The sequence below is a fragment of the Alternaria alternata genome (genome assembly GCF_001642055.1).
Source record: "Alternaria alternata strain SRC1lrK2f unplaced genomic scaffold CC77scaffold_5, whole genome shotgun sequence".
NCBI classification, from domain to species: Eukaryota; Fungi; Ascomycota; class Dothideomycetes; order Pleosporales; family Pleosporaceae; genus Alternaria; species Alternaria alternata.
The window spans coordinates 1,168,132-1,193,603 of NW_017306194.1; the positions used below are offsets into that span (position 1 = coordinate 1,168,132).

General features: G+C 51.0%; 10 protein-coding genes across 10 annotated transcripts; 5 read left to right on the top strand and 5 right to left on the bottom strand.

The window, feature by feature from the left end:
* Window positions 1-657: 657 nt before the first annotated feature.
* Window positions 658-4,099, bottom strand: CC77DRAFT_1048287 (hypothetical protein). The gene is made up of 2 exons (XM_018527524.1): window positions 1,539-4,099; window positions 658-1,475 (listed from the first exon to the last, which is right to left on the bottom strand). The coding sequence occupies exons 1-2, from the start codon at window positions 3,784-3,786 to the stop codon at window positions 895-897; spliced, it is 2,829 nt and encodes a 942-aa protein (XP_018388817.1). The 5' UTR covers window positions 3,787-4,099; the 3' UTR covers window positions 658-894.
* On the top strand, window positions 4,094-5,478 carry CC77DRAFT_715510 (hypothetical protein). Its single transcript, XM_018532873.1, has 2 exons — window positions 4,094-4,593; window positions 4,644-5,478. Exons 1-2 carry the CDS (start codon window positions 4,504-4,506, stop codon window positions 5,331-5,333), a joined length of 780 nt encoding a protein of 259 aa, XP_018388818.1. The 5' UTR covers window positions 4,094-4,503; the 3' UTR covers window positions 5,334-5,478.
* Window positions 5,479-6,534: 1,056 nt separating this feature from the next.
* Window positions 6,535-11,261, top strand: CC77DRAFT_1059098 (hypothetical protein; the record flags this gene model as incomplete). Its single annotated transcript, XM_018528193.1, has 3 exons — window positions 6,535-8,681; window positions 8,733-9,447; window positions 9,495-11,261. The coding sequence occupies 3 exons, from the start codon at window positions 6,535-6,537 to the stop codon at window positions 11,259-11,261; spliced, it is 4,629 nt and encodes a 1,542-aa protein (XP_018388819.1).
* A 494-nt stretch (window positions 11,262-11,755) lies between these two features.
* Window positions 11,756-12,436, top strand: CC77DRAFT_1059099 (hypothetical protein; the record flags this gene model as incomplete). The annotated part of the gene is made up of 1 exon (XM_018528194.1): window positions 11,756-12,436. One exon carries the CDS (start codon window positions 11,756-11,758, stop codon window positions 12,434-12,436), a length of 681 nt encoding a protein of 226 aa, XP_018388820.1.
* A 255-nt stretch (window positions 12,437-12,691) lies between these two features.
* On the bottom strand, window positions 12,692-14,075 carry CC77DRAFT_930188 (integral membrane protein; the record flags this gene model as incomplete). The annotated part of the gene is made up of 2 exons (XM_018534148.1): window positions 12,692-13,657; window positions 13,725-14,075. The coding sequence occupies 2 exons, from the start codon at window positions 14,073-14,075 to the stop codon at window positions 12,692-12,694; spliced, it is 1,317 nt and encodes a 438-aa protein (XP_018388821.1).
* A 1,757-nt stretch (window positions 14,076-15,832) lies between these two features.
* On the bottom strand, window positions 15,833-16,794 carry CC77DRAFT_1006759 (cell division control protein 14; the record flags this gene model as incomplete). The annotated part of the gene is made up of 3 exons (XM_018523436.1): window positions 15,833-16,368; window positions 16,418-16,474; window positions 16,524-16,794. The coding sequence occupies 3 exons, from the start codon at window positions 16,792-16,794 to the stop codon at window positions 15,833-15,835; spliced, it is 864 nt and encodes a 287-aa protein (XP_018388822.1).
* Window positions 16,795-18,098: 1,304 nt separating this feature from the next.
* CC77DRAFT_1048292 (hypothetical protein) lies at window positions 18,099-19,286 on the top strand (the record flags this gene model as incomplete). Its single annotated transcript, XM_018527525.1, has 4 exons — window positions 18,099-18,331; window positions 18,379-18,497; window positions 18,609-19,055; window positions 19,129-19,286. 4 exons carry the CDS (start codon window positions 18,099-18,101, stop codon window positions 19,284-19,286), a joined length of 957 nt encoding a protein of 318 aa, XP_018388823.1.
* Window positions 19,287-19,636: 350 nt separating this feature from the next.
* On the bottom strand, window positions 19,637-20,479 carry CC77DRAFT_905830 (cytosolic Cu/Zn superoxide dismutase; the record flags this gene model as incomplete). Its single annotated transcript, XM_018533618.1, has 1 exon — window positions 19,637-20,479. A coding segment is annotated over one exon (843 nt), but the record flags the coding sequence as incomplete, so codon positions are not given.
* A 2,221-nt stretch (window positions 20,480-22,700) lies between these two features.
* Window positions 22,701-24,053, top strand: CC77DRAFT_1029373 (Dehydroquinate synthase-like protein; the record flags this gene model as incomplete). Its single annotated transcript, XM_018526508.1, has 2 exons — window positions 22,701-23,381; window positions 23,445-24,053. 2 exons carry the CDS (start codon window positions 22,701-22,703, stop codon window positions 24,051-24,053), a joined length of 1,290 nt encoding a protein of 429 aa, XP_018388825.1.
* CC77DRAFT_717125 (hypothetical protein) lies at window positions 23,713-25,179 on the bottom strand. The gene has a single exon (XM_018532875.1). The coding sequence runs from the start codon at window positions 24,960-24,962 to the stop codon at window positions 24,057-24,059; it is 906 nt and encodes a 301-aa protein (XP_018388826.1). The 5' UTR covers window positions 24,963-25,179; the 3' UTR covers window positions 23,713-24,056.
* Between the last annotated feature and the right edge of the window lie 293 nt (window positions 25,180-25,472).

Below are 25,472 nucleotides of genomic sequence, written 5' to 3' on the forward strand. Positions count from 1 at the left end.
GCAGGATAAAGCATCACCCAGACGGTAGTTGGGGTGAAACAGCACAGCATTCCCCCTTCCCCAGCCTCGTCATGGCACGTCCACAGACCAAACGAACGCGCGCCCAGCTACAAGTAGGAAACGCCTGAAACTCGAGGACCAAAAGTATCCCGATGATCATACTCCGACCAGATGTGATTGATCCCCCACAAGCCACTGAAAAACAAGCATATAAGCTCCGGCTTGGCAGATTGTCCATGACATCTCGCGATCGATGTGTGAAGAGCAGGGCAGATTAACCACTTTAACCGACGGACTCTGTCTATGGCCGAGAATCCGAGACGGTGACATATTGTTGATGGGTGGAAGAGACGGGCTAGGGGGCATAATTGCGGATTACATTAGCATAGTAGACAAAGTGCCTCACATGTGTTTGACAATTGCATAATCAACAAAACAAAAGAATTGCGGAAGCAATGCGGAAACAACGCGGAACCAAGACCGTGTGCGACCATGCCCAGTGATCCCAAGAGTCGTGCCAAAGAATAAGATGGAGACATATTACATGCGTCGTACAGCTTAGTAGGCTGGACTGGGGCAAACGACGGAAAGAGTATAACATGGTTCAGGCAGACGTGAAAGAAAATTAAGGGACAAATCAAGTAGTTTCTTCTCAATGCCAGTTCCAATCATGGCCAATAATTTTCAATTGGACTTTCAGTTCGGTCCTATACTATGCGTACACATCTCTACTAAGCTCACATCCTTTGACCTCATTTCATCCATGCCTTGCTGATAAATCATGACCATGGTCATCATGCATCACCCAGATAGCTGTCCAACCAGGATATCCATTTCCACCTAACATGCGAAAACGCCCAGAACAATGCAGAAAGGGAAACCTGGAAACGGTGCCTATCGCCCGCCTCTGGCAACGTTTTCCAAAAAGCCCAAGAGGAAAGACTTATCTACAGGACTCTTGCCCTCGCTTGTGCTTCCCGCCCGGCTCTGCTGAGTACTCAGACCAACCACACTGACACCTTCATTCTGAGTTAGGCTGACTCCTGCATCCATCGGGCGACTTGTTGGTGGTATGACGATGCTGGGCGCTGTTCCGTCTCCGATGCTGCTGATTCGACTCCGGTTCGCATTGCCTTCTGGGCTGGTTGCACCTACACTGCTGTTTGTAGGCAATGGACTGACTGGGCTGATGACACCGGACATTGATGTCTTGGGAGTTGGTGGGAATGGAGAGCGAGCCGGTGGAACCGGGCTATGCGTTTGTGGTTTGGGGGATGGCGATGGTTTGTTACCAAAGAGGGAGAGCAGAGCGTTCTTCTGGTCTGCAGGTACTGATTCACGTCGGTCCATGTCGGATAGGGGTGGAGGAACTGGTGAGCGAGATGGTAGTACCGCCAGCTGGACAGGTGGAGGTTGCGGTGAGGCACTCTTGAACATGTCTAGCAAGCCTTGTTTGTGTGATGTCTCTCCTGAAGCTATAGTAGGATAATTAGTATGCTATTCACAGGAGATAGGCAAGAATGTGTATTTGTACATACCTGCCTGACCTGGTACCTTGATCTGCTGTTGAGGTCTCTTCAGAATCTGAGGCTGAAATGCGGTTTGCGGTGATGCAGATACTTCCACTGGCGGCGCAGGTTTAGGCGAGGCCTGCGGCGTACGTTTAAGTATCTGCTGAGGCATGAAGGGCATGTTGGTAGTCGGTGACGGTCCGCGTGAACTACCGTTCGTCGCCTGTCTGTTCTTCTTCATGGTGTCGAAATCCGGGGCATTGACTGGTCCGCTCACAGTAGCCGACGTCATATTTGTCTTACTCGATGGAGCGTGGAATACGCTAAGGAGAGCCGCATTGTGCTGTTTGGGTGGGTTCGCGACAGGTTGCGCGGAGACGTATGCTGGTGTTGTAGGGAGTGCAGACAACTCTGCAGGCGGGGGCTGCGGACTTGCCAGTGGCGGAGTGGATTTGAACATGCTCAATAATGAGTCTTGATGGGCATTCCTTGGCTTCGGTTGTTCGGGTTCAAAACTCGAACTAATAGGAGGTGATTGAAACTGCGGTGGACTAGGAGCGAATTGTGCCTGTGGTGATACGAGACCGTGCGGCCTGTGTTGAGGCATCGGATGCTGTATCCTCGGCGTTGTTTGCTGGCTTCGATGTAGCGGAGCAGCGATTGTAGTTTGAGGCGACGGCGGGAACGCAGGTTGCTGGTTGTCATTCTTGAATGAGTTCAGTAATCCCATTGCATGCGCATTTAGATTTGGGGCAGGTAATTTGGAGGCTGGTGGTATCGCTGGTCTGCCATTGCCGCCAGCAAACTGTGAGTCGCCCATCTCTTGGAACTGTGGCCGCTGGTTGTGTTGGTCGAATGCTTGCTGCATGTTAGGTGGTTGGGGTGGAAATATGTGCTGCTGCTGCTGCTGCTGGTGCATGAAATGAGGCGACATGTGCGGCGGTGGTGGTTGCATGCCGTTCATGTGGCCTGGATGCCCTCGGAATGGCATATTCTGGTGCGGTGGGAAGAAGGGCGGTGGCGGCCCCATGTTGCCCATTTGCGGAGGCCGAGGGCCGTGCTGACCATGTGGACTTGATGGCTGCACAGGCGGGGACATCATCTGCTCAAAGGGCGTCCTGGGTTGTTGATTTCCTGCATGTTGGTTGTTGCCTTGCTTGAACAGGGCCAAGAGCGGGTTTCCTTGAGGGGGTGGCTGGCTAGGGGCTTCCACTGGCGGTGACTGCATGCCGACACTGAGTAGGCGCTTGAGCGCTTCTGCCGGATCCTGACTCTGCTGTGGTGGTGGCGCCTGGTGCGCTTGAGATAGCTCTGGGTAGGAGTCGCTCGGGCGGTGGCCGCGACCCAATCGGGCCACCATATCTGCAAAGTTGTTGGCTACCTGCGCATCTGCGACGGGGGCAGCTTCGTCGGCCGTAGTCTCGTATAGATTGGGTTGGACATGTTCGTCGTCGGTGCCTGCCACTGGTGCCGGAGCCATGTGCGCGCTGTTGCGCTGTCTCTGCCTTCCCAGCTTGTGCTGCTGCTTTATCCACTGCTTCAGAGGCCCCAAGAAGGGCGCGACCATGTAAAAGCTGCTCTCCTTGATCAGATCGTTTCCGGTGCCCTGCTGCTGCACCTGGTTCTTCCGCCTCAGGGTGGGCAGATCGGTGAGCTTGTACCAGTCGATCTTTGAAATTTCCTTCCTCGTCCTCGGCTCGAAGTAAGTGTCCATGGGTACGCCGCGGAAGACGTACAGCATCATACTCTGTTCGCGCATCGTGACGGTGATCTTCTTCATGTGCTCGTCGGGCTCGACCAGGTCAGCCTCCCTCAGGTCGTAGCCCGTCTCTTCCCAGACTTCACGGACGGCGCAATCGAGATCCGTCTCTTCCTTGTTGATCTTGCCGCGGGGGAAACTCCACTTGGCGCCCTTCTTCCAGCCCTTAACCAGGACGGCGTGGGTCATGTCCTCGTTGAGCATGATGGCGCCGCGCACCGGGACCCGTGTCTTGTAGGCGAGGAACTGCTCGTAGGCCTGCTGGTGCAGCTCTTCCGAGTAGGCGGAGAAGAGGGGGCAGTGCTGGAACATGAGCTGGGAGAACTTGCGCAGGTGCATCGAGGGCAGGTTGTTGGGGTCGAGAGGGCGGATGAAGTCTTCGTAGAACCATTGGGCCTCTTCGATCTGGAAGCATATTCGCTCCACCGACTGCAGTTCTTCATTGGGCAGGTTGACGATGAAGCGCACGCAGAGGTCGTCGAGCCAGTCAACTAATGTTCGGTTTGTGTTTGTCATGGTGGATGGATGTCTGGCCCGTATCGAGCATACCGCGCACAGCTCGTGTCGCAGAGGGTGGGGAGATGTGCACTCGGGCACCAGTCCGTCAGTCGCGGGCGGCGGGCGGCGGGTAGTAGCGAGGCTTCTAGATGCGAAGATGGGCGCAGTAGTGAAAGGGTGCACAGCCGCAAAGAAGGTCGAAGAATGCGGCGTCGAGTCGGCGGTCGGCGAGCGTGTTGTTGATGTGTTGTCAGAGGCCTATCGGAGAGGGTCGTGGAGCGATCGACACCAAGTGTGGCGGCTGTGGCTGTGCTCGCAGGCAAAAGAAGGAGAGAGAGCGAGAGCCATGACGTTTGGCTGTCTGGGATCGCGTCACAGAATCAGGGCAGTCTCGCGCGACTCACCGCCAGCGCATGATGCGATAAGTAGGCTTGCTGCTCTTCACTTCTGCCGCTCCTTCACAACCCATTCTTCACTGCATATTTTGTACCGAGCTCGTCGCCAGTCGCACTCGCCAGCTATACATAGGGCAGCGACGCGCCCGTTTCACATTTTCAAACCAGAAGCGCCGTCCGCCAACCACGCAACAAGCGCGCTGTGAGATACCCGCACCCCACGCACTGTCTTTCAACACCAGAGACATATAAGCCTTCTGTGGCAGTCTCGTCCACAGCTGTATTCATAGCAGCCTGCACACTTCAACCACCCAGATTACCTCAGAAATTACCGCCCAACATGGCCGGCGTTGTCGCTAAGTACGCAATGAAGAAAGCCTTGGGCAAGGAGATGGAAAAGTACAAGTCCAAGGATGTATCTGGTCCATACGTTAGTAGCCACCTTCTCGCTTCCTACAGCTCGCACTAACTCTTCTGTAGGATCCATATTATGCGCTGGTTCCAGATCAGAGGAAGCCCCACAAGATGAAGAAAGTCAAGAAGCAGATCCCAGATTATCTTTCCGACAACGATGCCAACGTCCTAGCCAAAGCCCGCAAGACCGCCTACAGGCTGGACTACGCCCTCTTCACCTTGTTTGGAATCCGATTTGGTTGGTCTTCCGTCATTGGCCTTGTCCCCGCCGTGGGTGACGCCGCAGGTTCGGCCTTGGCTCTGAACCTCGTTCGCAACATGATGAAGGTCGACGGCGGTCTGCCAATGACCGTCCTCATCATGATGCTTTTCAACGTCGCCTTTGACTTCCTGATCGGTCTTGTTCCCTTCCTTGGCGACCTTGCCGATGCCGCAGTCAAAGCCAATGGCAAAAACGTTCGTCTACTCGAAGAGCACTTGGACAAGCTCCACAAGCCAAAGTCACTTGTGGACAGAGATTCCAAGCTACCGAGAGAAAGGCGGCCGCGTCCTGCCTCTGTCTATGTCGACTTTGACGATGAGATTGATGAGCGCCGCAACACTTTTGAGGACGATCACGATGACGTTCGTCATCCTCAGCGTGCCTACGGTGGAGGCCGTATCCAAGATGAGGAGATGGGCGGACGACAAGATACTCACCGATCCCACCGGGACGACAGGCCCAGCCGAAACAACACTAGGAGTAGCAGACGCTGATGAGTTTCTTTGTGTACTTTTATTGCGTCATGTTCCGTTACTAGGCCGCTGTCTGCATATAATGCATTGCGTATCCGGCGTTGGTGGTTTCTCGTACTCTCTTTAACACTATACCCTAAGTACTGTTGACTGTACACAACAATATTATGTATACTTTGTAATTTCTCTCATGTATCACCTGCATCCCAGGTTCTCTTTTCGTTTGTCGTTCAAGCTCAGTCACCTTCGTCCGTGGGACAGGAACACCCAGCCCCCGCGACAGAGCCTACTTGAACCACCACTCTGTGCTAATGGCAATCCTCGCTCGTGTCTTGCCAACAAATATACTATCTAATTCACGCACATGTCTGTTCGCTTTGTCGACGGTCCGTGCGCAATTTCATTCACGTACGTCTACTACCCTGCGTTCGTGCGAGAAGTTCAGCGATCGCACTCTGATTAGCTATCGAGGCCAGTGCTGTGACACCTAGACCTAATCCTCCAGCCCTCACACTATAGCGCTATTAGAGATAACCTTATTTTGTGGCTACGTGCTTAGTTCTTTGGTTTTAGCATCTCTGCAGCAGCATCAGCAGCAGGTGCGGCTGAGGTCCAGCCAACACAGCAGAAGTTTTACCCCGCTCACTATTGAACATTCTTTCTTTTTCTCTACCAAGCCAAGTTGCCAAGTGTCACAAACGACATTTTTGCACTTCTTTGCGGCTTCCAAATCGTGCTGTTGGTTTCTGCTCAACCGTACTTCTCCAAACTCGAGGCGACAGGACGAATGCGACCGGCCATCCCTCAACACCGAGCTTAGGCCATCATACGAGGCGCTTCTATAGGTCTCCAGATCGAATTGGTGATCCACATCTCACACTATCGCCTCCATCTTGCTAAGACGTTGAAGATTGCCTGAGCATGGGTTTCAGCTTGTTTAGGCACACTGCACAGCTCTAAGCGAAAGGTACGTATTAGCGCGGTCATTGGGAGCCGCCACACCAACGAGATCTACATTTAGCAGTGGAGATCGTGGTCAATCAAAGCTAGAGTATTGACAAGCTAAAGCGACACCTGATGATGAACCTGAAATATCTGGAGGTATCTGCACATCTACTCTTCTTGTCTCCATATTCTCCCACTTGGACTCTGAGTTCCACAGTTACCTGGGCGATAACGAGCATCCAGAAATTCCTGTAGCTCAGCCACAATCATTTTCATCATGGCTAATCAAGACGCCACTGATCTGGGCATCCTCTGGACCAGGGCGGTTGATAAATACACCCAAAAGACTGGTCAAAAGTTGGCTCACTTGCGGGGCCAAAGCATCAGCGATGTGATGCAAACAACAGCAGTCGAAAAGAAACGATTCGAGAGTTACCGACACGACAATGGAAAACTTGACAAAGTGCGAGCAGCCTTCGGACGCCATCTCGACGGCATGCAAAAATGCCTTGATGGTGTACAGACGATAGGCGAGGCTGCATCTGCTTTTCCTCCAGCTATGCCTGTGGGAATCATCTTTGCTGCTTGTGGTCACATGTTCCAGGCGTTCGCCGGAGTCCAAAAGGACTACGATCAGGCAGAAGCTTTCTTCGATCATTCACGCCGATTTTTTGACAATCTGACTCTCCTCGAGGGCAAAACAGATCCGAGACCATTAGCCAAAGCTATTGTTCGCACTTTCGCGTCTCAATTGGTGATTTGTGGTATCGTGCAAGATATGAAAAACAATGGGCGCTTCAAGCAATGGCTCAATGCACTCTGGAACCTCGAAAGTCCAGAGCTTGCTGCTGCATACGCTGAGATGCAAGCTTCTATCGAAGAGTTAGGTGCGACTGTTGGCTACGCGACTTACAGTGCTATTCGCGATGCCTACGAGGAGCTCAAGGCGACACACGAAGATGTAGGGGAAATCAGCGAGAAGATTGACGAGCTAGACGCTAACATCAGTCGCGTTCGAGAATCAATGGGTGAACAGCTGCAGACTTTGTATGCCAGCAATCTTGGCCTTGACAAGAAGATCACAGAAGGATTTGATGGTGTTCAAGCAAAACAAGACGAGGCGTACGCTGTACAACTACGCATCGCCCAAATGCAGGAGAACCTACTCAATGCATTCGAAAAGGCATCGATGCCTGCATCATCCGATACGAAGTCTCACTCCGGAGACCTACCGAGAGACAGCGCAAATGAGAAGGCTCAAGCCTTGGATACTGTTAAAACGTTCTTCATCGGAAATAGTATCCTCTTTCCGAGAATTGAAAAGGTTCTTGACGCGAATCGAATAGAAAGGGAACGCATTAAGCGACAACGTGTCGGTGATAGTGTCGCATGGCTTGCAGAGCATCCAAACTTCACCCGATGGCTTGATGGTCAAGTCACCTGCCTTAAGATCTGTGGTTCTACTGGAATGGGTAAAAGTTTCTCGATGGAGGCGGCAATTGATCTGGTGCAGCGATCTACAAACCCACCATCTGATGTTGCATATTACTTCGTACAACCAGATCTTGACCTTCCACAATCAACAGAGGCAGCCTTAGCATGTGCAGCCTTGCAGGTGGTTGAAGCTAATCATCGCTACGCTGAGCGAGTCGCGTCTGACATAAAAGAGGATGTTCAAAAGCTTGTGAACCGTGTCAACAGGTTGGTGTACTGGAAGACAAGCGGCGTTATCGAAGCAGATACCTCCACAGACTTGGTTGATGTCCCAATATGGAAACGTTTCTTTACGTCCGGATATACGGAAATCGCTTCATCAAAACGTCGGCTGTTTCTAATCCTGGACGGTATGGACGAGCTTCCAAATGGCCTTGATCAACTTGTAGCATTCTTACTCGACCTTCAACGATCAGAGGCACCTATTCACGTGCTACTTTCCACTCGAGACGCGGCCTGGCCATCTGACTCACGAATTCAGACAGTCACTATCGATCTGACAAGAGATTTGATTGCTCCAGGTCTGAAATCTGTAGTCAAGCATCGGTTACAGTCTTCGCAACGACTGCGGAGCTTCAGTACACAGCTGAAGCGAAAGATATATCGTAAAATTGTCTCGCAAGCTGACAGCATGCTTTACGTGGAGCACATATTACGTAGGCTTTCTCATATCAGCCGCGAGAGTATTGTCAACAAGGAGTTGGAGAATCTGCCTAGGGGTCTTCCTGAGGTATATTCATCCTTGATGGAAGAATGTGGAAGATATCGTTCGAAGAAGCAGTTAGAAGGGCTGAGGACGCTCTTCGCTTGGCTTGCTTTCTGCAAGCGACCTCTGACGCTAGGAGAGGTTATAACCCTGTTCAGGGCATCTGAGCCGAATGAAGGCCTCAAACTCGATATCGAAGAAGAAATCACCGTCAAATGTTCTAGGTAAGGGCTACATTAAAAGCGGCAAATCTTGTTCTTACTTAACGTGGACAGTATTCTTGAGTTATCACAATCTCATGTTAGGGGCATTGATACAAAGGCGACAAGCCAAGAAGATGTTACTGAGTTTGACGACGATCAGTCGAGCGATGACGATGAGATGGACGTAGAGTTGTTCAATGCGGCTAATGTTGCTTTTGCGGACCAGCCATTGCGGCGATACTTCAGAAGCGCAACGTTGGCGTCAGCAACCGATCTGAAGGATCTTCGGATTGCAGCTCCGCAGGCCCATCTGAGGCTGTTCTCGGCATGTATCGACATCATTACAAAGACAACAAACCAAGCAGAATCGCAGCAACACATTCAAGAATACGCCGTCGTGTACTGGAAAGAACACTTTTGCGAACTCAATTCAGAGGAATCCTCTGAATCAATGGCTTGCCAGGTGGTGTGTGCTTTGTATTTGCTGATGGCCAACGTAGACCCGTATGCGCAAGTTCTGTCTAGGAAACATATATCGCCCTCTGAATTTTACCCCGACCGCACATCTTCCACGATCCCATGGTATGAACGCATCCTCGCTTGGACGCAACAAGGACTTGAGTTACCGGCTGGCTTACTCCCCCCGCACGTTATGGAATGGGCGATGAGCATAGACCGAGAGAGCATTCTACTTACATTTGGACGAGGGCATTACAATGTCTGGATGCATAACGCCAACGATACATCTCCCAGGGGGTATGAGCTTGCGCAGCGCTGCGTCCAACTTGTATGTACTATCTACGCAAACTGATAGGTCACACTAATAAGAGTTAGGCTGGTGTACTTGACTGTGCAATCGAAGACGATCCCATGAAGGACGGCTTGTCTCTTGTTCATTATTTTAGTCCAGGAAATATGAATACTGATGTTCTTAGGGCACTTGGACTACTTGCCTGGGCTCAATTTTGGAAGTTCGACTTCAAAGGGAACCGTACCGCAAAGAATAACGTCATAAAAGAAAGCAGCAGTTACCTCCAAAGAAGTCTAGAGTCGATGCACTCTTCCGGAATGGAAAGAGTTCGGTTGATACGCTTGCTATATTTCAATAGAAATACCGTTGGAGCATTTGAATCGACACAAATGCTCAAGTGGGCGGATGAAGGGCTAGCCATACTGGACAGGCTCGATCCACTTGCTTCTTCAGTCCAAGAGAAACAAGAAATTCAAGAGAAACGGAGAGAGCTTCTGACTCGCAAGATCATGTCTGGTTTGATGCCATTAAACCAGTGGGAAGAGCTTCACGAAGCATGCAAGTTATACCGAGCAAAATATGGCTTGGCTGCCTCGCTCCCGCAACAAGACATGATGGAGGCGTTCATCACCGCCTGTGATAAATTGGATCCCAGTGGTCGGCAAAGAAAGCAATTGATGCAGAGTCTTTCAAAGAAGGAACGACAAGTCTGGTTGGGATGGCTGTTCAACAGGATCACAACCTCGGTTCAACGGAATGCTACGCGGATCAGCGATTGGGCGGGAAGTGAAGACGTGCATCTTTGGATAACGTGGCTCACAGAGTTCGAGAAATCGCGACCTTGGCGTCCATTCTACGGATTGAAGAAACGCAATGTACTATGGCCAGACCCATATCAACGCCTAGTAGCACTGGGATGTCTCGCTCATCTATACTTCGAGAATTTACACGACGCGGAGCAAGCAAAGAAAATTCACCGAAAGATACTCGCTTTGGGGGAGCCGAAAGTTCAGGACAGAAAGTTTGGAATGAAACGTGAGGTGGAAAGAATCCGCAATCGGCACGTTGGCCTCATCTTCGCACAATTCCAGGACGCTACAAGTTGGTCACGCAAGGAAGCATTACTAGGCGAAGCCATGACTATGCCAAACTTTAGTGACGAAAATCTACATGGCTGTCATGCTGGTGCGCTCGTCGCTAGGATGCTTAAAGTTGTTGAGCCCAAAAAGTACCAGCCTTTCATGGAGAACACATTCAAAGTACTCGTAAATGATCTCAAAGATGGGATCGCTTCCAACGACGGGACAAGTCTCACCGCGCTTGCAATGCTGCTCGCATCATTGCCCAGTTTAGAACGCGATGCACTGATCGCATTATCGCTGCGGCATTCGGTGCTTGATCGCGAACTCCACGGGCGCGTCTATGACGACGAAAATAGCGATACTCACGGTGACTTGTCAGGCTACATAGCCTATTGCGATCGCTGCAAGAAATCTGGTTCAGATTGGACAACGCCTCTCTGGAAATGTTTGGAATGTGCGAATGTTGATCTTTGCGATGCATGCCTTCAAAGTCATAGGGCCTGTCTTCGCGAAGCCCATAGTGATGAGTCATTTATCCACAAGAAGCTCAAAGATTGGGCAAAACTCTGCATCGAGACGCATAGATTCATCAGAGGTCCTATCAAGGGTTGGAGAGGTGTTCGAAAAGGCGTGATTCGCGTTGGTGAAAACTGCTTCGAGGTTAAGGATTGGCTGAAGAGTTTGAGAGAGGAGCGATGGCCAAAGGCTTGGGCATGGTACTGGAAAACGTGTGGACTCAACCACGATGTCGGTGGTGAGGATGACTAGCAGGATGCCTGTAACTGACAATGGTTGGAAATGTATAGCTAGGAGATGAGACAATGACAAAGACTGCTGCTGGAACGATTCTCATCCGGCGGTTACGACAAAGTGTCACCATATGTAAGCGCTGTTGTACTTGTGGTTCTCTTGTAACGTAGACTAATCTAGCCATGTCGTGCCAACAAACACACTACCAAATTCACGCTCATGTCCGTTTGCTTCGTCAACGGTCCGTGCGCATCTTCATTCACATAAGTTCATCGCCCTATGTGAACATTCGACCTCTGCTCAAGTATTTACACCACTCTCTCCTATCTATCGTCACTCAAGCAGGATCTCTTGGAGTAATATTGAGTCGACAACAGTGGCTCGACGCTTGTTCACAACCTTTCCAAACAATCATATAGTGGGTATTTCAATCTCCATTCACACCTCAACTCACCATCCTAGCTCCTTGAACGATGAAGCTCTTCATCGTCGCATCCCTTGTCCTTGGCATCATGGCCGCCGCCATCGTCCAGCCTGGACAGCCCCTCTCACCTGGAACCCACATCATCGCCATCGAAGGCTATGATGGTACCTTCAACTCTGAGATGCTACTCGTCTCAACCGAAGGCGAATCCGTCCAACCATCTTCAGCATTCGGCACAGACAACGATCCCATCGCCATCCTCGGCACACCCACAACACCGAAAGCTGCCAAAGTAACCCAGATCAGCCGCCCCCACGACCCCGAACCCATCATCATCCTCCCCTTCCACTTCCAGATTATCGAAAATTGCATGTCGGACAACTCCATCACTGCCCGCGGTGTCTACGTCAACCGCGATTTTGTCTGGGCGTACTTTTTATCCTCTGGCGGCACTAGCGTCGTCGAGCACAATGTCAATGGGTATCCGGACTTTCTCGTTGGACCTTATGATTATGGAAGCAGTACGCTGCATTTTTCGTATGATAACACGGCGTTCAAGTGCGACTGGAACGATCAGGAGACGTGGAAGGAGTGTGGGGAGTGTAGGTCTGGCATGTGGAATGCAGACCCTCTTGACTGTAATGGAGGAGGAATTAAGACGAGGACGAAGCATATGGATTGTTCGTTCATCATGGGGTGGAGGAGTCAGCTTAAGGGGACTCCAATACCGAACTTACCACCGAGTAAACCAGGTGACGACCCGAACTAAAGAGTGGTAAATATTACAAGTTCCGATTACGGCACTACGCCCGAATAGCTCTGCAAGATGATAAGATAAGATTATGATCATTATTTCAGGGTATTTGAATATCCCAGCGAGGCCGTTAACTCGACAATTAAGGTAGTCCCATGATGATATCACCGCCCTGATTAACCAAGATACCTGACCCTAGTAAGACGCCGATACCCAATGCTTAACATTAACCTGTTCATTACCTCCACACTATCCACCTCGTACAGCCATCTAATCAACAATGACGCCCTTACCGCCAAACCTCTTATGGCCATAGTCATTATCATCCTCATCATCACCATCCCAGTGTACCGCCTTTCGCGCAGGCTTGTGGATGCGCACGCACCATAGGAAGTAGTCTTCTAGTGGTAGCAAGTTCAGTAACACCCTGTTGCCAGTCCACGCCAATCCACAGACCATGGCACCAGCCACAGCATCAAGAATGAAGTGGTTCGCCGTTGCCACAATAGCTACGAGGATGATGGCGGGATATGCGACACCCAGGAAGATGCAGAGCATGCGACGAGCCGAGGGAATGCGCATGCGCAAACCCATTGTGAGAGCAACGGTGCGAGATCGGCGATGCTGGGGTGCAAGCGGAATGGACATGATGGTGAGACCGATGAGTAGCGAGTATCCAAAGTGCAGCGAAGGCATCGCAGCATACTGGTTGCAGAATTTGTTCTGGGTCCACACGCTGCTCTCGCCTTCGGCGCCGTGGACAGTGTCGACGAAACCAAAGCTGCGCGCTTCCTTGCCTACCGAGCCGGGGACCTCGGGGTCGGAGAGAAGACGAGGCGGCATGCATGGCCATAGTGTGAAGACAATGAAAGCAATCAAATTACAGGTAGCCATTGTCCTGCGCCTTGCGGCATACAACTTTGGACCTGCAGGGCTGCCGTCTGCCTCGCCCATCGGTTTATTATGGAGGGGAAGATCGATGCGGTTGCGGGTTGTGGTGTAGTAGAACAGCCATACTAGGAACAAGATTGTACCAGGAATATGGATGAAGGAGTATGTGCGGTTCGTCCAGTGGAGGAGAAAGGGATGCTTCAGGAACCATGCTTGAACGTCAAGCTCGAAGAAGATGTGTAGCTTCTGTTCGAGGTGGATAAGTTGGAGGGCGTGGCGGCGAGCGACGTTTACGGTGCCTTCGACCATCGTTACGGCAGAGAATGCGCGGCCTAGCTGGTAAACCTATTGAAGCGAAAAGTTAATAAATTTGTACAAACATGTCAAATGGTGCCTCCGCAAGGCTGCTTACCCAGTAGATGAGTGCCCAATACCAGGCCTCCACAAGAAAGGGAAACTTCTGCAACAGTCGACTAAGGAAGTACTCCTTGAATCGCCTAGTATTCGGGCTCATGACATCTTTCTTTATGCCTAGAATGACAACTTCTCGTTTCCTCCATTTGGGCTCCTCATCGACGTTGGCTAGAAGCGACACGCTAGAAGACGGACTAGATCGACCGGAATCTGGGGAACTTGAGCGAGGCGAATTTTGATACACTCTCCGTCGCCCAAAAAGACGGTATTCTGTGTTTCGGTTTACCCATGTGCCGCCGAACAATAGGGTAACCACTACAAGCGGTTCTATGAAGGCTCCAGCGCCCATGTTTGGCGACTATGCGTGAGGAGAGGCAAGGATGGTGGGTGCAGGCGCGCGACTCTCAAAGGTCGCAAAAGATGATGCAGAAGTTCGAGGCTTGACTGCCTAGAGGGAGCTGAATGTATTTGTAGGGATGACGGGGTGTTTGACTAAGATGACAGCCGATCGATCCGGATATGTTTGCGCAAATGTCGAGGCGCGAGACAGTGCCGTGCCTTGTATGTTCTGTGCGACGGTAGGAAGAAGCAATTCCAGGGTTTTCTGAGAAGCAGAAAGGCTTAGCTACAACAAACTTTGAGGAACAAAATAAGGAACAGGCAAGAAGGACGCCCGATGCCGAGGACTACATCCTACACTAAAGGCAAGATGCATGGCGCGTAGTGAAGTCAGCGGAACGCACGGCATGCGAGGGGTGACTAAACAGCAGCCACTGAGACAGACCAGCCATGGCAGGCGGATGGTGTCGGACGAACCTGCTCTGCCTAGCATTTGGTGCGGCGTAAACCTCCAAGGTGCTGGATGCAGGAAGAGCCGGCTTTCCGTTGTGACTGCTGGGTTAGTGTCGCGTGCTTACATGTCATTTGCTGCAATTTACGTCATTAGAATTTCAGAGTTCTGACAACAGCACTCGGTTCCAAGCCAATTCTGCGCTTTGATACTTGCAAAACGCGACCAACACTGAAGACTCTTTCACATCGCAATGTGCGCGTCATGCCCGAAGTTTGACGCCGACTGCTCGCGTGCTGGAGTTTCGGTGCCTGGTATTGTCGTGGTTGGTGGCACAAGAACACGCGACCGTCGACCACAGGCTTAGCTTCCGCCAAGTACCGGCGCTAGCCTCCTTTAGATGTACGAGCATTATCTTTACTGCTCGTCGAGATTAATCCTGGTGTGCTTCATAGTAGTCAGGACGGAGCTTCGCGTATTAGAGACCCCGATGCGCTTACGGCCTTAGGGTCTGGTGATCATCTTAACACTGACCATCTTTCTCGGGCAGCGTACTTTTCGCTGTAGCATACAGGTGGCTTGACCCATGTAGGGTATAGACAAAGACAGTTTCACACCTCGCCGCATTCGTTCGTCCCTCAATATATTCCGTGTCTTGAGATGAAACAAGTCCTTTGTACACGACTTGGATATAGATACCCGACTCTACGCATCGAAATTTCCGCCCTCGAGCGCCAATCGTCCGTACGCACTTCTCGGCTCGCTATCGCCTTGCATACCTCGTACCAACCACATCAAAGACCGGAGTAAGCTTACGAAAGATGAAACTCACCACCTACGCCTAGAGCATGACATATATGGATCACATTGGACCGCTCAAGACTTGGAGATACGCCACACATGAAGACACCAGTGTCAAGTATGATATTCTTGATTTATATAACGGCAGCCGGATAAAGTGTGGCCACCAGCGCGACAACGCTCCTGCGACGGACATTGGTCCAAAATGGACGCAACAATGCCGCGCAAACTAAGGGAAATATGATGTACAGCGAATGTATCGACTGCGGGGCGCAATGAAGCTAACAGTCTTTTCAACGCTCAAAGATGCCAAATACAAAAGGAGAGCAGCGTTTCGCTGTGATGATCAGGAGACGCACGATTACGAATGAACCCCGGGTTTCCTGGACGCCTCGCTGAATAGGACAAGAGAGAGGAAAGGTATAGTGGTACCAGCATATGGCCAAACAAGATCGACAGAACAAAGGAAATAGGTTGTAGTCATCGCTAGGGACGACTTGTGGTACGCATGGCTCTCAGCAGGCGACGCTGTTGAAAGGCGCGCTCTCTTGGAGGTCCTCGACAAGAGCGTCTACGTTACTGAGGTATCTCCCCAGCATATGTTGCTTCTCTTCTTGCGATCGGATATGTTTCTTCGTCGCACCTCCACTATCGTCGGTGCTTCCCCGCCGCTCGAAAGCATTGGTCAGCTTGCTCGGGCTCCGCTGCGGGCCAGAAACTGGAATCTCAGGCATGAGGTAGAAGTACAGAAACTCTAACAGTTTGACCTTGACGTTTTGTGTAGTCTCTTCGTCCTTGAAGAGGCTTGTGACGGTGAGGAGGCCGTCCATGTGTTCAAACACTCGGGTGTTTTGTGGTGTTGCGAGAAGGGCTGTGACGAGGACGAGGAGGGCTTGCGATTGGATGGCGGGGCAGTTGTAAGGATCGAGCAAGTCGAGGAGGAGGTTCATGTATACTTCGCGACCGAAGATGATGCGTGATGGTGGGTGCAACAACAGAAGACCCTGTATGTTGGATAACGAGGAGAGGATGAGGATGTCGTTTTGGCCATCTACAGTGGACGGTTAGCTATTGTTCGGTATCCCCTAGCACAGGCTTACCCTTACTGCTTCCCATACCCAGCAATCGATCCAAACAATCGGCTACCCGTGTGACAACTGTATGATATTAGTCAAACTCTATATATGCTTGTATGTTCGCACTCACCATTCCATTCAAAGCCCTCCTGTAATCTGAAGAACTCCCTGAAGGCGAGATCGTCTGATAACTGTCCCAGCTTCTTCGGCGTTGGTTGTTGTTGATCGCCCAGATTGAGTGCTGAGGCGTTCCGACGGTGGCCTGGTGGTGAGTTTCTTGGCTTTCCACTGGAGAGACATATCTGCGCCAGCATGCCCTCGATCTGGCGTAACCCTTTGCGAATCTTCTGCGTGTCCTTGGACGCTATGTTGTCGAATGCGAGAGAGAGTAGGGCCTCCATTTTGATGATGTTCCGGGATTACTGTTGCAAGATAGTAGTAACAGCTTTATCAACAAGTGTCAATATATGCTGCGACTAACAATGCAGTCCAGATGTTGTTGAGACCAAGCGTGGCAGATGCAGGAGTCGGTAGGGGAAGTCGGGAGGGGGGGTTGTATGCAGCTAAGAGGTCCGAAAGTGCGGAGTAAGCAATATTTTGAGCCTTGTGTGGGCCGCAAGATTCAGGCTTAATCCTTCTGTAGATGGTCGACCACGGACTTGCGATTGAGCGTTGTGTCATCGATAAACACCCGCCGTTGTCATGGTAATAGAGACCCACCGGCGGCGGATCGAGCCGTGCACTACTAGCCTCGGCAGGGGATCACTACCACAACCCAACGCTCATCTTGCGCGACACCCTTACCTTGTCGCGACAACCATACTACCCCTTTGCTATGTTCATAGCCTCTGCTAGTAAGATGACAGCGGCACCGCGACGAGCAACGTGCGGTCAAAGCAACTGAGAACTCTGCACCGCACCTGGACCCACTGTGCCAACTACGTCATTTTCTTCTTGCGATGCGTGTCTGGATGCATCGCGTCTTTCATGGAAATAAAATTGTGCGATGTCGCTTCTAAGGGGGGGGAGATACGAGGACGCGTGACGAGATGCGTGCAGATGGCCGAATCACAGCCTTTCCATTGTTCTTCACCGGATCTTGGCACAGCAATTCAGCTATGCCATTATGGCTGACCGCGGCTTCTTTTTCGCGACGATCAAGCCTTTACAGTATGAGGCTTTCACACGCCAAACCTCTTTCTTATGGTTTGATGTACAGTAATGCCTGGAATTGCCAGTCGCGGTTTACCTCTTCTAGGGTCTCAGCCGCTCAGCCTTGTGTGCCAGGCATTGTTCGCTCCGGACGGTTGTCATATCTTTCCTGCTGGCTGCCGTGTAGCCCTCAACTACCGCTATAGTTGGAACTTACTACCTCTCAGCTGCAAATTCGCACCTGCATCCATTCGACACCAGCGAACATCAGGTTTTCGCCATTCTCAGCATGAAAGATAATGCCTATACAGCTCTATTCATGCCTTGTTTTGGAATTCGCTTTATATTAATATTCTTGTCTGTATTCTACTGGACAACCAATCACTCCCAATTGATCCACGACAATGTTGAGCTTCACAATGGTACCTACGATGCAACTATTCCCATTGGCGAGGAACTTGTAGACAAATGGGGGTTTATTTTATTTTTCTGGCATATGATCCTTTGGTTGCCTTCCATCATTTTTATACCGCCTCTAAACTTACCTCTTACGATGGTCGATACTGCCTTTACTGTCTTCATAGCAAAGGCTATCCATTACCAGATTGGCTACACGCCCCAGAAGTTGAAAGCCTGCCACGATCCTGTAGGTCTGGAATTGCGACGACCTCCAGGCACGAATGAGAGCTTTTTTGCTGCTGCTGGAAGGCTGAATGAAACTGTCGCAAGCCCGACTCAGATGTGCGTCGAATTTGTGAAAGAGATGCAAATTGGGATCGCATGTTGGTGAGTTGTAAACTAAGCATGTGGACGAGCTTCGCTGACTGCAATAGCTTTTTCTGTGCCCTCCTGTCTTTTCTTGGTTACATCTCAACCTTCGTTTCTGCTCGACAGATGAGGAGGGACAATGAGTCCATCCTTGATTTGATGAAAGAGGTGTCCACTATGGCTGGTAAATGCCTGTTTTGTCCAGTAAGATGGGCAGCACTAATCGTGGGGTGGATTATATTCTACACCCCAATTTACTTTTTCCGGTGCCTTCCACTGAGCTTCAAAGCCCCAGTGCGATCAGGACGTCGGTGCGTCGCAAAGACTGCAATAGGCGCAGGGCAAAAGGTGGAAATCATGCTGTCGGAAGTCAAGAATGGGTTCACAAAGAGTAAAGATTTAGTAGAGCCGTATCGGAATAGTTACGGGACCCACACTCCACTGGCACAGTTCCTTGGGGTGTATGATATGCTGGTAATGGTCACCGAGCACCTGCACTACACCGACGTCATCAGCCTATCAACTGTTTCCAAGTCAGTTCGCCAAGCCGTCTTACCTTCAAACGAAATCTCTCGTCGACTCGCCATGTTCAGGCTGTACACGTGCGAGCCTGACAAGAAAACCAACTGCTGGAGCTGCACGAATCAAATCTGCGAAAGCTGTGAGGTGGATTTTCCAGTACTGGAATCGGTTGCATCCCGTCACATTGAAAACTGCATTCCATACTGCGCATCCTGCTACCGTACGTATACTGTTCGGCATCCTCGCGCAAGAAAAAATCGAATGAAAGGGAATCCACCTTGCAAATGCGGCAGGTCATCGCAAGAACAGACATTTCTCGGGCGTTTATTCAAAAGAGATGACTACTACACCGAATCAACAAGTTCTTTTCCGATTGACAGACAAGTCTGTCGTAACTGTAGTCAGTTTACCAAAGAGGAGCTCTTCTTGCGAAAGGCAGAGGAAGCAATGATGATGCTAAAGAAAGGCTTGAAGGGTAATGGAGAAAAGTGGAACAAGTGTGCAAATCTGGGATGTTGTCGCGGCCTAGGAACTGGACCGAGGTACTGGATATGCAAACGATATAATTGTGACAATGAGTGTTCTAGCACTCTCCATCGGGCATGGGGCAGTAAGACAAATGATAGCATGCTTGGCGAAACTTCAGTATGATCGCATTTAACATAGACTAGCAGATTAATCACATCTGGCGAAATAAGCTTATAGGCTCAGTCATATTACATTACGAGTATCGTAATTATAGCTCGATAAAATGAACTATACTACTTTTTACATCATCATCGCAGCAAAGACACCGGCCGCGAGCGCAACAACACCTCCACCGAGTTTGCTCGCCGCGCCAGTGTACTCGGCTGGCATACTGCTAGTCGGGCTAGGCATACCCATGGTGCCGTTAGGAGCAGAAGTACCGTTGCCACCTGACACAAGCTCAAAGTTCGCACAAGTGATCCTCGTGGTGTTACCAGTGTGAAGGACAAACGCCAATCCACCGAAGAATCCTGAACTACCCTCTACAACACTGAGGTACGGGTCCACAAAGCTGGTTGAGAAGCTTCCCTCCGTCATGATCTTGCCGCCGTGCTTTCCGGCCAAATCACCGACCTGACAAGTCTCTGGCAGTGCGGAATCGCACATGACGAGCTCGCCGCGGTTGGTGGGATCCAGGTGGCCCATGGTTGCGGTGCAGTTTCCGTCAGCAGGGACGGCGAGAGCGTGGATGTGCCAGGCGAAGGGACCGAACTGGGCTTGATCGGGCAGATCGGATAGGTTAACGGTGAAGTTCACACCACCGGCGCCACCGACAGCCTCGATGGATCCGGAAACCGTGCTGCCAACGAAGGGGTTGTATTGCTCCTCAGGCATGGTTGCACGGTACGTAGCTGAAGGCTGGTTGGAAGAGGCTGCTGCGGTACCCTTGAGCCCTCCCGTCTCACCTGGAAGGTAGCCTGGCGCAGGAGGGAGAGGAGAGACAATGGCACCCTGGATGGTATCGACGCCCGTGAAAGGTGTAGCTGTTGGGGTCGCGGGGATGACACCAGACTTTGCGGTTGCGAGGACGACAGGTGCTGGAGCGCCCTCTTGGACCAGCTCCTGGCCATAGGCCAAGGCGCCAAAAGCGAGAAGGGAGAAAGACTTGGACAGCATCTTCAGATTTTGCAATTGGTGTTTGAGATGAGTGAGGATGTCGTAGGCGCGGGTGCTTGACTGCAGGCCGTAGACGCTACCCCTTTGGACTTTATACCATTTGAACAATCGACATACGCTTTGCCTGACTTGCAAGCAGCACCTAACGCCTCCTCCCAATACCCGCCCCTGAGCTTGTCTCCAAGTGACATCAGTACGCTATCATCCTACTCTCTTCGCTTCCTCCACCAACAACACCCGTCCCTTGAGCGCCTCCAGTCGAGCCAACACGGCTCATTCCCCCGCCGCGACAACAGTGCCAGTACGCCTTCGCCTGCGCATGCCAACCACAGCGATGGATTCAACGAGCTCCATGTTCGATGCGCCACTGGGTAAATCGTGCCGTTAGCTGCTCCACGCCTCTCTCGCGGCAATACACAACTATTACCGGTAGTAAGATTAGCGAAGCGTGAAACGCAACAGAGCCTGCAGCGAAACCTTGAAAACAAGCATTTCACAGGCTAACAACGTCCGGATATTCTACCAGCCCGCATTAGTGCCATCTGGGGTGCATGTCAGGACCGTGCCGGATGTCAGTCTGTGGAGAATTTGGCATCGATGGCGGTCTTGGTCCGAGATGGCGGGTCGTAGAGGGTGATGTCAACACTCGATATATGCGGGGTGCTAAGCGAGACTATGACAGCGTCGCGCGCTATAACGTGGACTAAGTTATATCGTTGCTCCGCGGAAATTATCGATGAGGTGACGCGTATATGTAGACAAAAGGGAAACTGTATGTGTTGGCGAGATGAGGTGTTGCTGCTTTCTTGATTGTGTTGCAATACAACGCCGGGGTAGGTGGCTTCCGTACGCGTTGAGAGGTTGGCGCGACGGGTACCTTGCTTCCGCGAGTATTTGGAAAACACACACCCTTTCGGTGGTCTCTCCGACGGTATCTGGCGCTTACTGGATCCCTTGTTTTCGAATCGTTTGATTGCTGTCTTTCTCCAGGTTTTTCGAACCCACGTCTGCAAAACCCTATAGTCTCATCTTTCCAACAGTGGCCAGGGAGTCAAGGGTGACATCGTCCCAAACCAAGAATTCTTTTACACGGTGCTCGAATTTCCCCTTTCGTCTAAAATGAGATGGCTGAGGAATGATTGACGGGTGAAGGGTAGTTGTTGTGGCTGGAGTGATGACGATTGAAGCTTTTCAATGGCAAAGCTGTTTTGACTGAGATGAGGATGGATGTCGGACAATGAGAGACTCGGTAGGTTCAAATTTCGGACTCACAGAAAGGTGCTACGATGGAGGTCGTGTCTTAGGTTTTGAAGTTCTCGGGGAAGTGCAGTTGTGTTATGGCCCCTGTAGAGAGGTGAGTACATCATAATCTGCTCAAAAGAGCTCCTTATCTCGCCGAACATCTCCTTCGCCACGTTGAGCAGATTCAGCCTCACAAAAATACTGGAACGGTGATCACAGTCTACTCAAAGTTTTGTGCTCCTCTCACGCTTTACCGTCTATTTGTTGGGTCAGCCTGAATCGCACTCACGGCTGCGGGGCTATGTAAACTGCGAAATACTATTGGGGGAAGACCAGCTTGATGTGTACAGCCTTGTACCGAGCAAGACCTATTGATGGTGGTTGTTAAGAAGAGATGGAAGGTTGGGTCCATTTGAATGTGGAGAGTGAGGGGATGCTACAGTCGGTGCACACAAAACTCAACGGATTTTAGCGTGTCGTGGTCGCGGTTTCCCCTACGACGCGTTTCATCGTCCACTACCAAACAGTACGCCGCCAAAGTCCTATGTGAACATCTGCTACCCTAAGCGAGCACTCCAAATACCGAATTCGACCAAATCGTGCGGACCATGTTCTAGAATAGTGGGGACTGCGATCATAAGAATGCCGCCACCAGCCCAGCCTCGGAAGGTCAGCACTTGGTTTTGGCCGAACAACAATGACCGATCCAGACATGCGAATGATGCCAAACTACGCAAGCTACATTCGATGCGAGATGAACGCGCGTTGATTCTTTGCTGAGCAACCTCGTATCAGAGGTAGGGGTTCGCATCTCATGATGGCGGGGTTGAACAGGTATGAGGTAAGATGCTCGTCAGGGAGTAGCACGCAGCCTTTTGAAAACCTGAATTGTTTGCACTTCGGTCCGAACAACTTCATAATATTGCTTAAGCCATTCGTTTCACGAGGAATAGATTACATCTGTATCTATTACTGCATCATGTCCGAATGTTTCTCCTATTGTCATAAAAAGCGCACGATTCAGCAGCTTCCCACCCCGGCTCGGAAAGGACATAACGCCATACTGAACTCCAACTATTTGGACGATATTACCGATGAAATTGGCACATGGGGCCGTCAGCGCACGCTTATAGTGCACTCTAAAGCGCTAGGGGAAAACACAGATGTTGTTGAGAGGCTGAAAGAGAAATTGGGGTCGTTCGTTGTGGGTACCAAGTCTGGGGTGGGCGCTCATTCCCCTTACGAAGATGTACTGGAAATTGCAAGGCTGCTACGTGAGAAAAAGGCGGACTGTTTGATCAGCATAGGAAGTAGCAGCTACTCGGATGCATGCAAGATCGCGCGCTTGATGCACGCGAATCTCGCTCCAGACAATCTGACGGTAGAAGCTATGGAGGCCTTGGTAGACCAAACCAAGGGCAGCGCCGCCGGGCTAAAAGATCCTACGATCAAACTCATTCTCATCCCAACGAGTCTGTCAGCAAGCGAGTGGAACAGCAACTCGTCAGCAACGAACCCTCAATCGAAGAAGAAGCAGCACTTTTCGAGCGAACACGCGGCGCCAAATCTTATCCTTCTCGATCCTGAAGTCGCCTCCACATCACCAAGGAAATTATGGCTGTCGAGCGGAATGCGCGCTGTAGATCACTGTGTTGAGACGGTATGTATCCATATCAATGATCCTCGGGCTCACAGGCATGCTTACGCTACTTCTGCAATGTAGATGATCAGCGACAAATGCACAAAAGAGGTGTTCCGCCATATGGAAGACGCGCTTGCAGTACTACTCAGAGGCTTGACGGATTACATGAATGGCGAGAGTGACAGCAATCGATCTGAAATGCTCGATGGTATTGCCAACTGCCAGGTAGGAGCCAGAGACGCCATGATGGGCCTCATCCTGTGGAACATACCAATGGGCCTTTCGCACGCCATTGGGCATCAGCTTGGTAGTACGTGCGGTGTTATGCACGGCGTTACATCCTGCATCATGCTCGCCCCAGTCCTACGCTACAATGCGTCTAAATCAGAGAAGCAAAGACATTTACAGCAGAGCGTGCTGGAGATCTGGAACAAAGTCCTCGAAAGAGACGAGTCCAGCCTTGCGGATGCGGTAGCCAATTTTGTGAAATCTCTAGGGCTGCCGAGTACATTGAGGGAAGTAGGTATCCAGGAACCAGCGGACATTGAAAAAGTAGTTGATAGCACCATGACTGACGTTTTCGGAGCTATGGAAGGTATGGGTCAAAAGCAGGACGTGTTGGCTATCCTAGAGTCGGCGAAGGGTAGAGAGACCGAAGATGGGTGTCTAGATGGCGACGCACCGATGTAGAACTCAACAGTCCATTTCCTCACGAAAATAGCTCACAGCACCTTGATTTACTGCTTTCTTCGTGAAGTATTGCGTTCGTAAGTCACACATTGGCAGACCTTCGAACTTTGCAACATCTTCCATGATAGCATTGGCCAGCTCAGCAGGAAGCTGGCCGTCGCCCCACCGCCTCAGAGTCCTCCAGACCTCATGAATCCTGGTACTCTGATGTAAAAATTTGGTCGAACGCCGGAACCAGCCAGCATCGAAGTACCGACCCTGAGGGTCCAGGCAGTTCAATTCCCACCTCTCCCTCTCTTCCAGATCAAGCGCGTGCCATAACGGCATCAAACCTCGAGCTCTGGATAGCGCTGGTAAGATGGGTGTCGTAGCTATATCCCATGGGACTGCTTGTGGCGTTGAGGATGAGGATGAGGATGAGGATGGAGATTTATGCGATTTGGTAGAGGGTGAAGATGGTGTGGTGGGTTGCGGTGGATCCCATTGGTCCACACAAATTCTCAACAACGCATCATCCAAGATCCAATAGAGACTCTCGCGTTGGCTGTGTAAGAATCGCTCCAATCTGACCTCTTTGTGTCTTAGAACATTCACACTCCAATCTACCAGTAGGCATGCCGCATGTGCCCACGACGCAGGCTCAACGTCCACTAGCTTGCGCACAGTCGTGGCGAATTCGCGGGTGCGATAGAAGAGCGTTTGGTAGAGGCGCGGGATCGTAGAGAGACCTTCGAGATCGTCTAATATGGTAGAGTTCATACAGCGAATGTCGCGTTCGAGTTCGCTGGAGCCAACCACGAAAAGTGGATATGTAGTAGATTGACGGTCTCTATCCCTTTTCCAATAAGGAGCGAGACCTGGGCCTTGTGGGAGCTCAGTATCGGACGGTAGGATATTTTCAGGTATCATTGTTGAGGTTGTAAACGTAACGATAACGAAAGTAATGCTCGTGTGATGGGATCTATCGCCTGGGGTATGACGTCATCTAGTCTGGGCTCGGAATACTCCTGAGACTGAGCCGAACCCATAACCCTGACGGCCAAACAATGCAGTGGCCAGAATAATGTATGGGACATGGATGAACGACTCAGAGAGAGCATGAAGGACTCTCCACGTGGGTGGGTCGCTCTACCCCACTCTACACGCTAGCGCTCTCCGACCCCGAAAGGCCGGTGCTTCTGGATGTGTCCCCTCCATCATTTGTCCACCCTTTCTCCGCAGCATTCTTCCAGAACAAGCGTATCATTTGACGATCGACTGTACAGTAAGGGTCTCGGTACCCTTCTCCCACAGACCTAAGGAATCAAGATGCTACTCTCAGCCTCCAGGTCCTGTATGATGGTAAATCGCGCTCGCTACCCTTGCTGACCATAGCGAACGATGACCGCTGTATGCCCGACCAAACACCTGCTGGCGAAT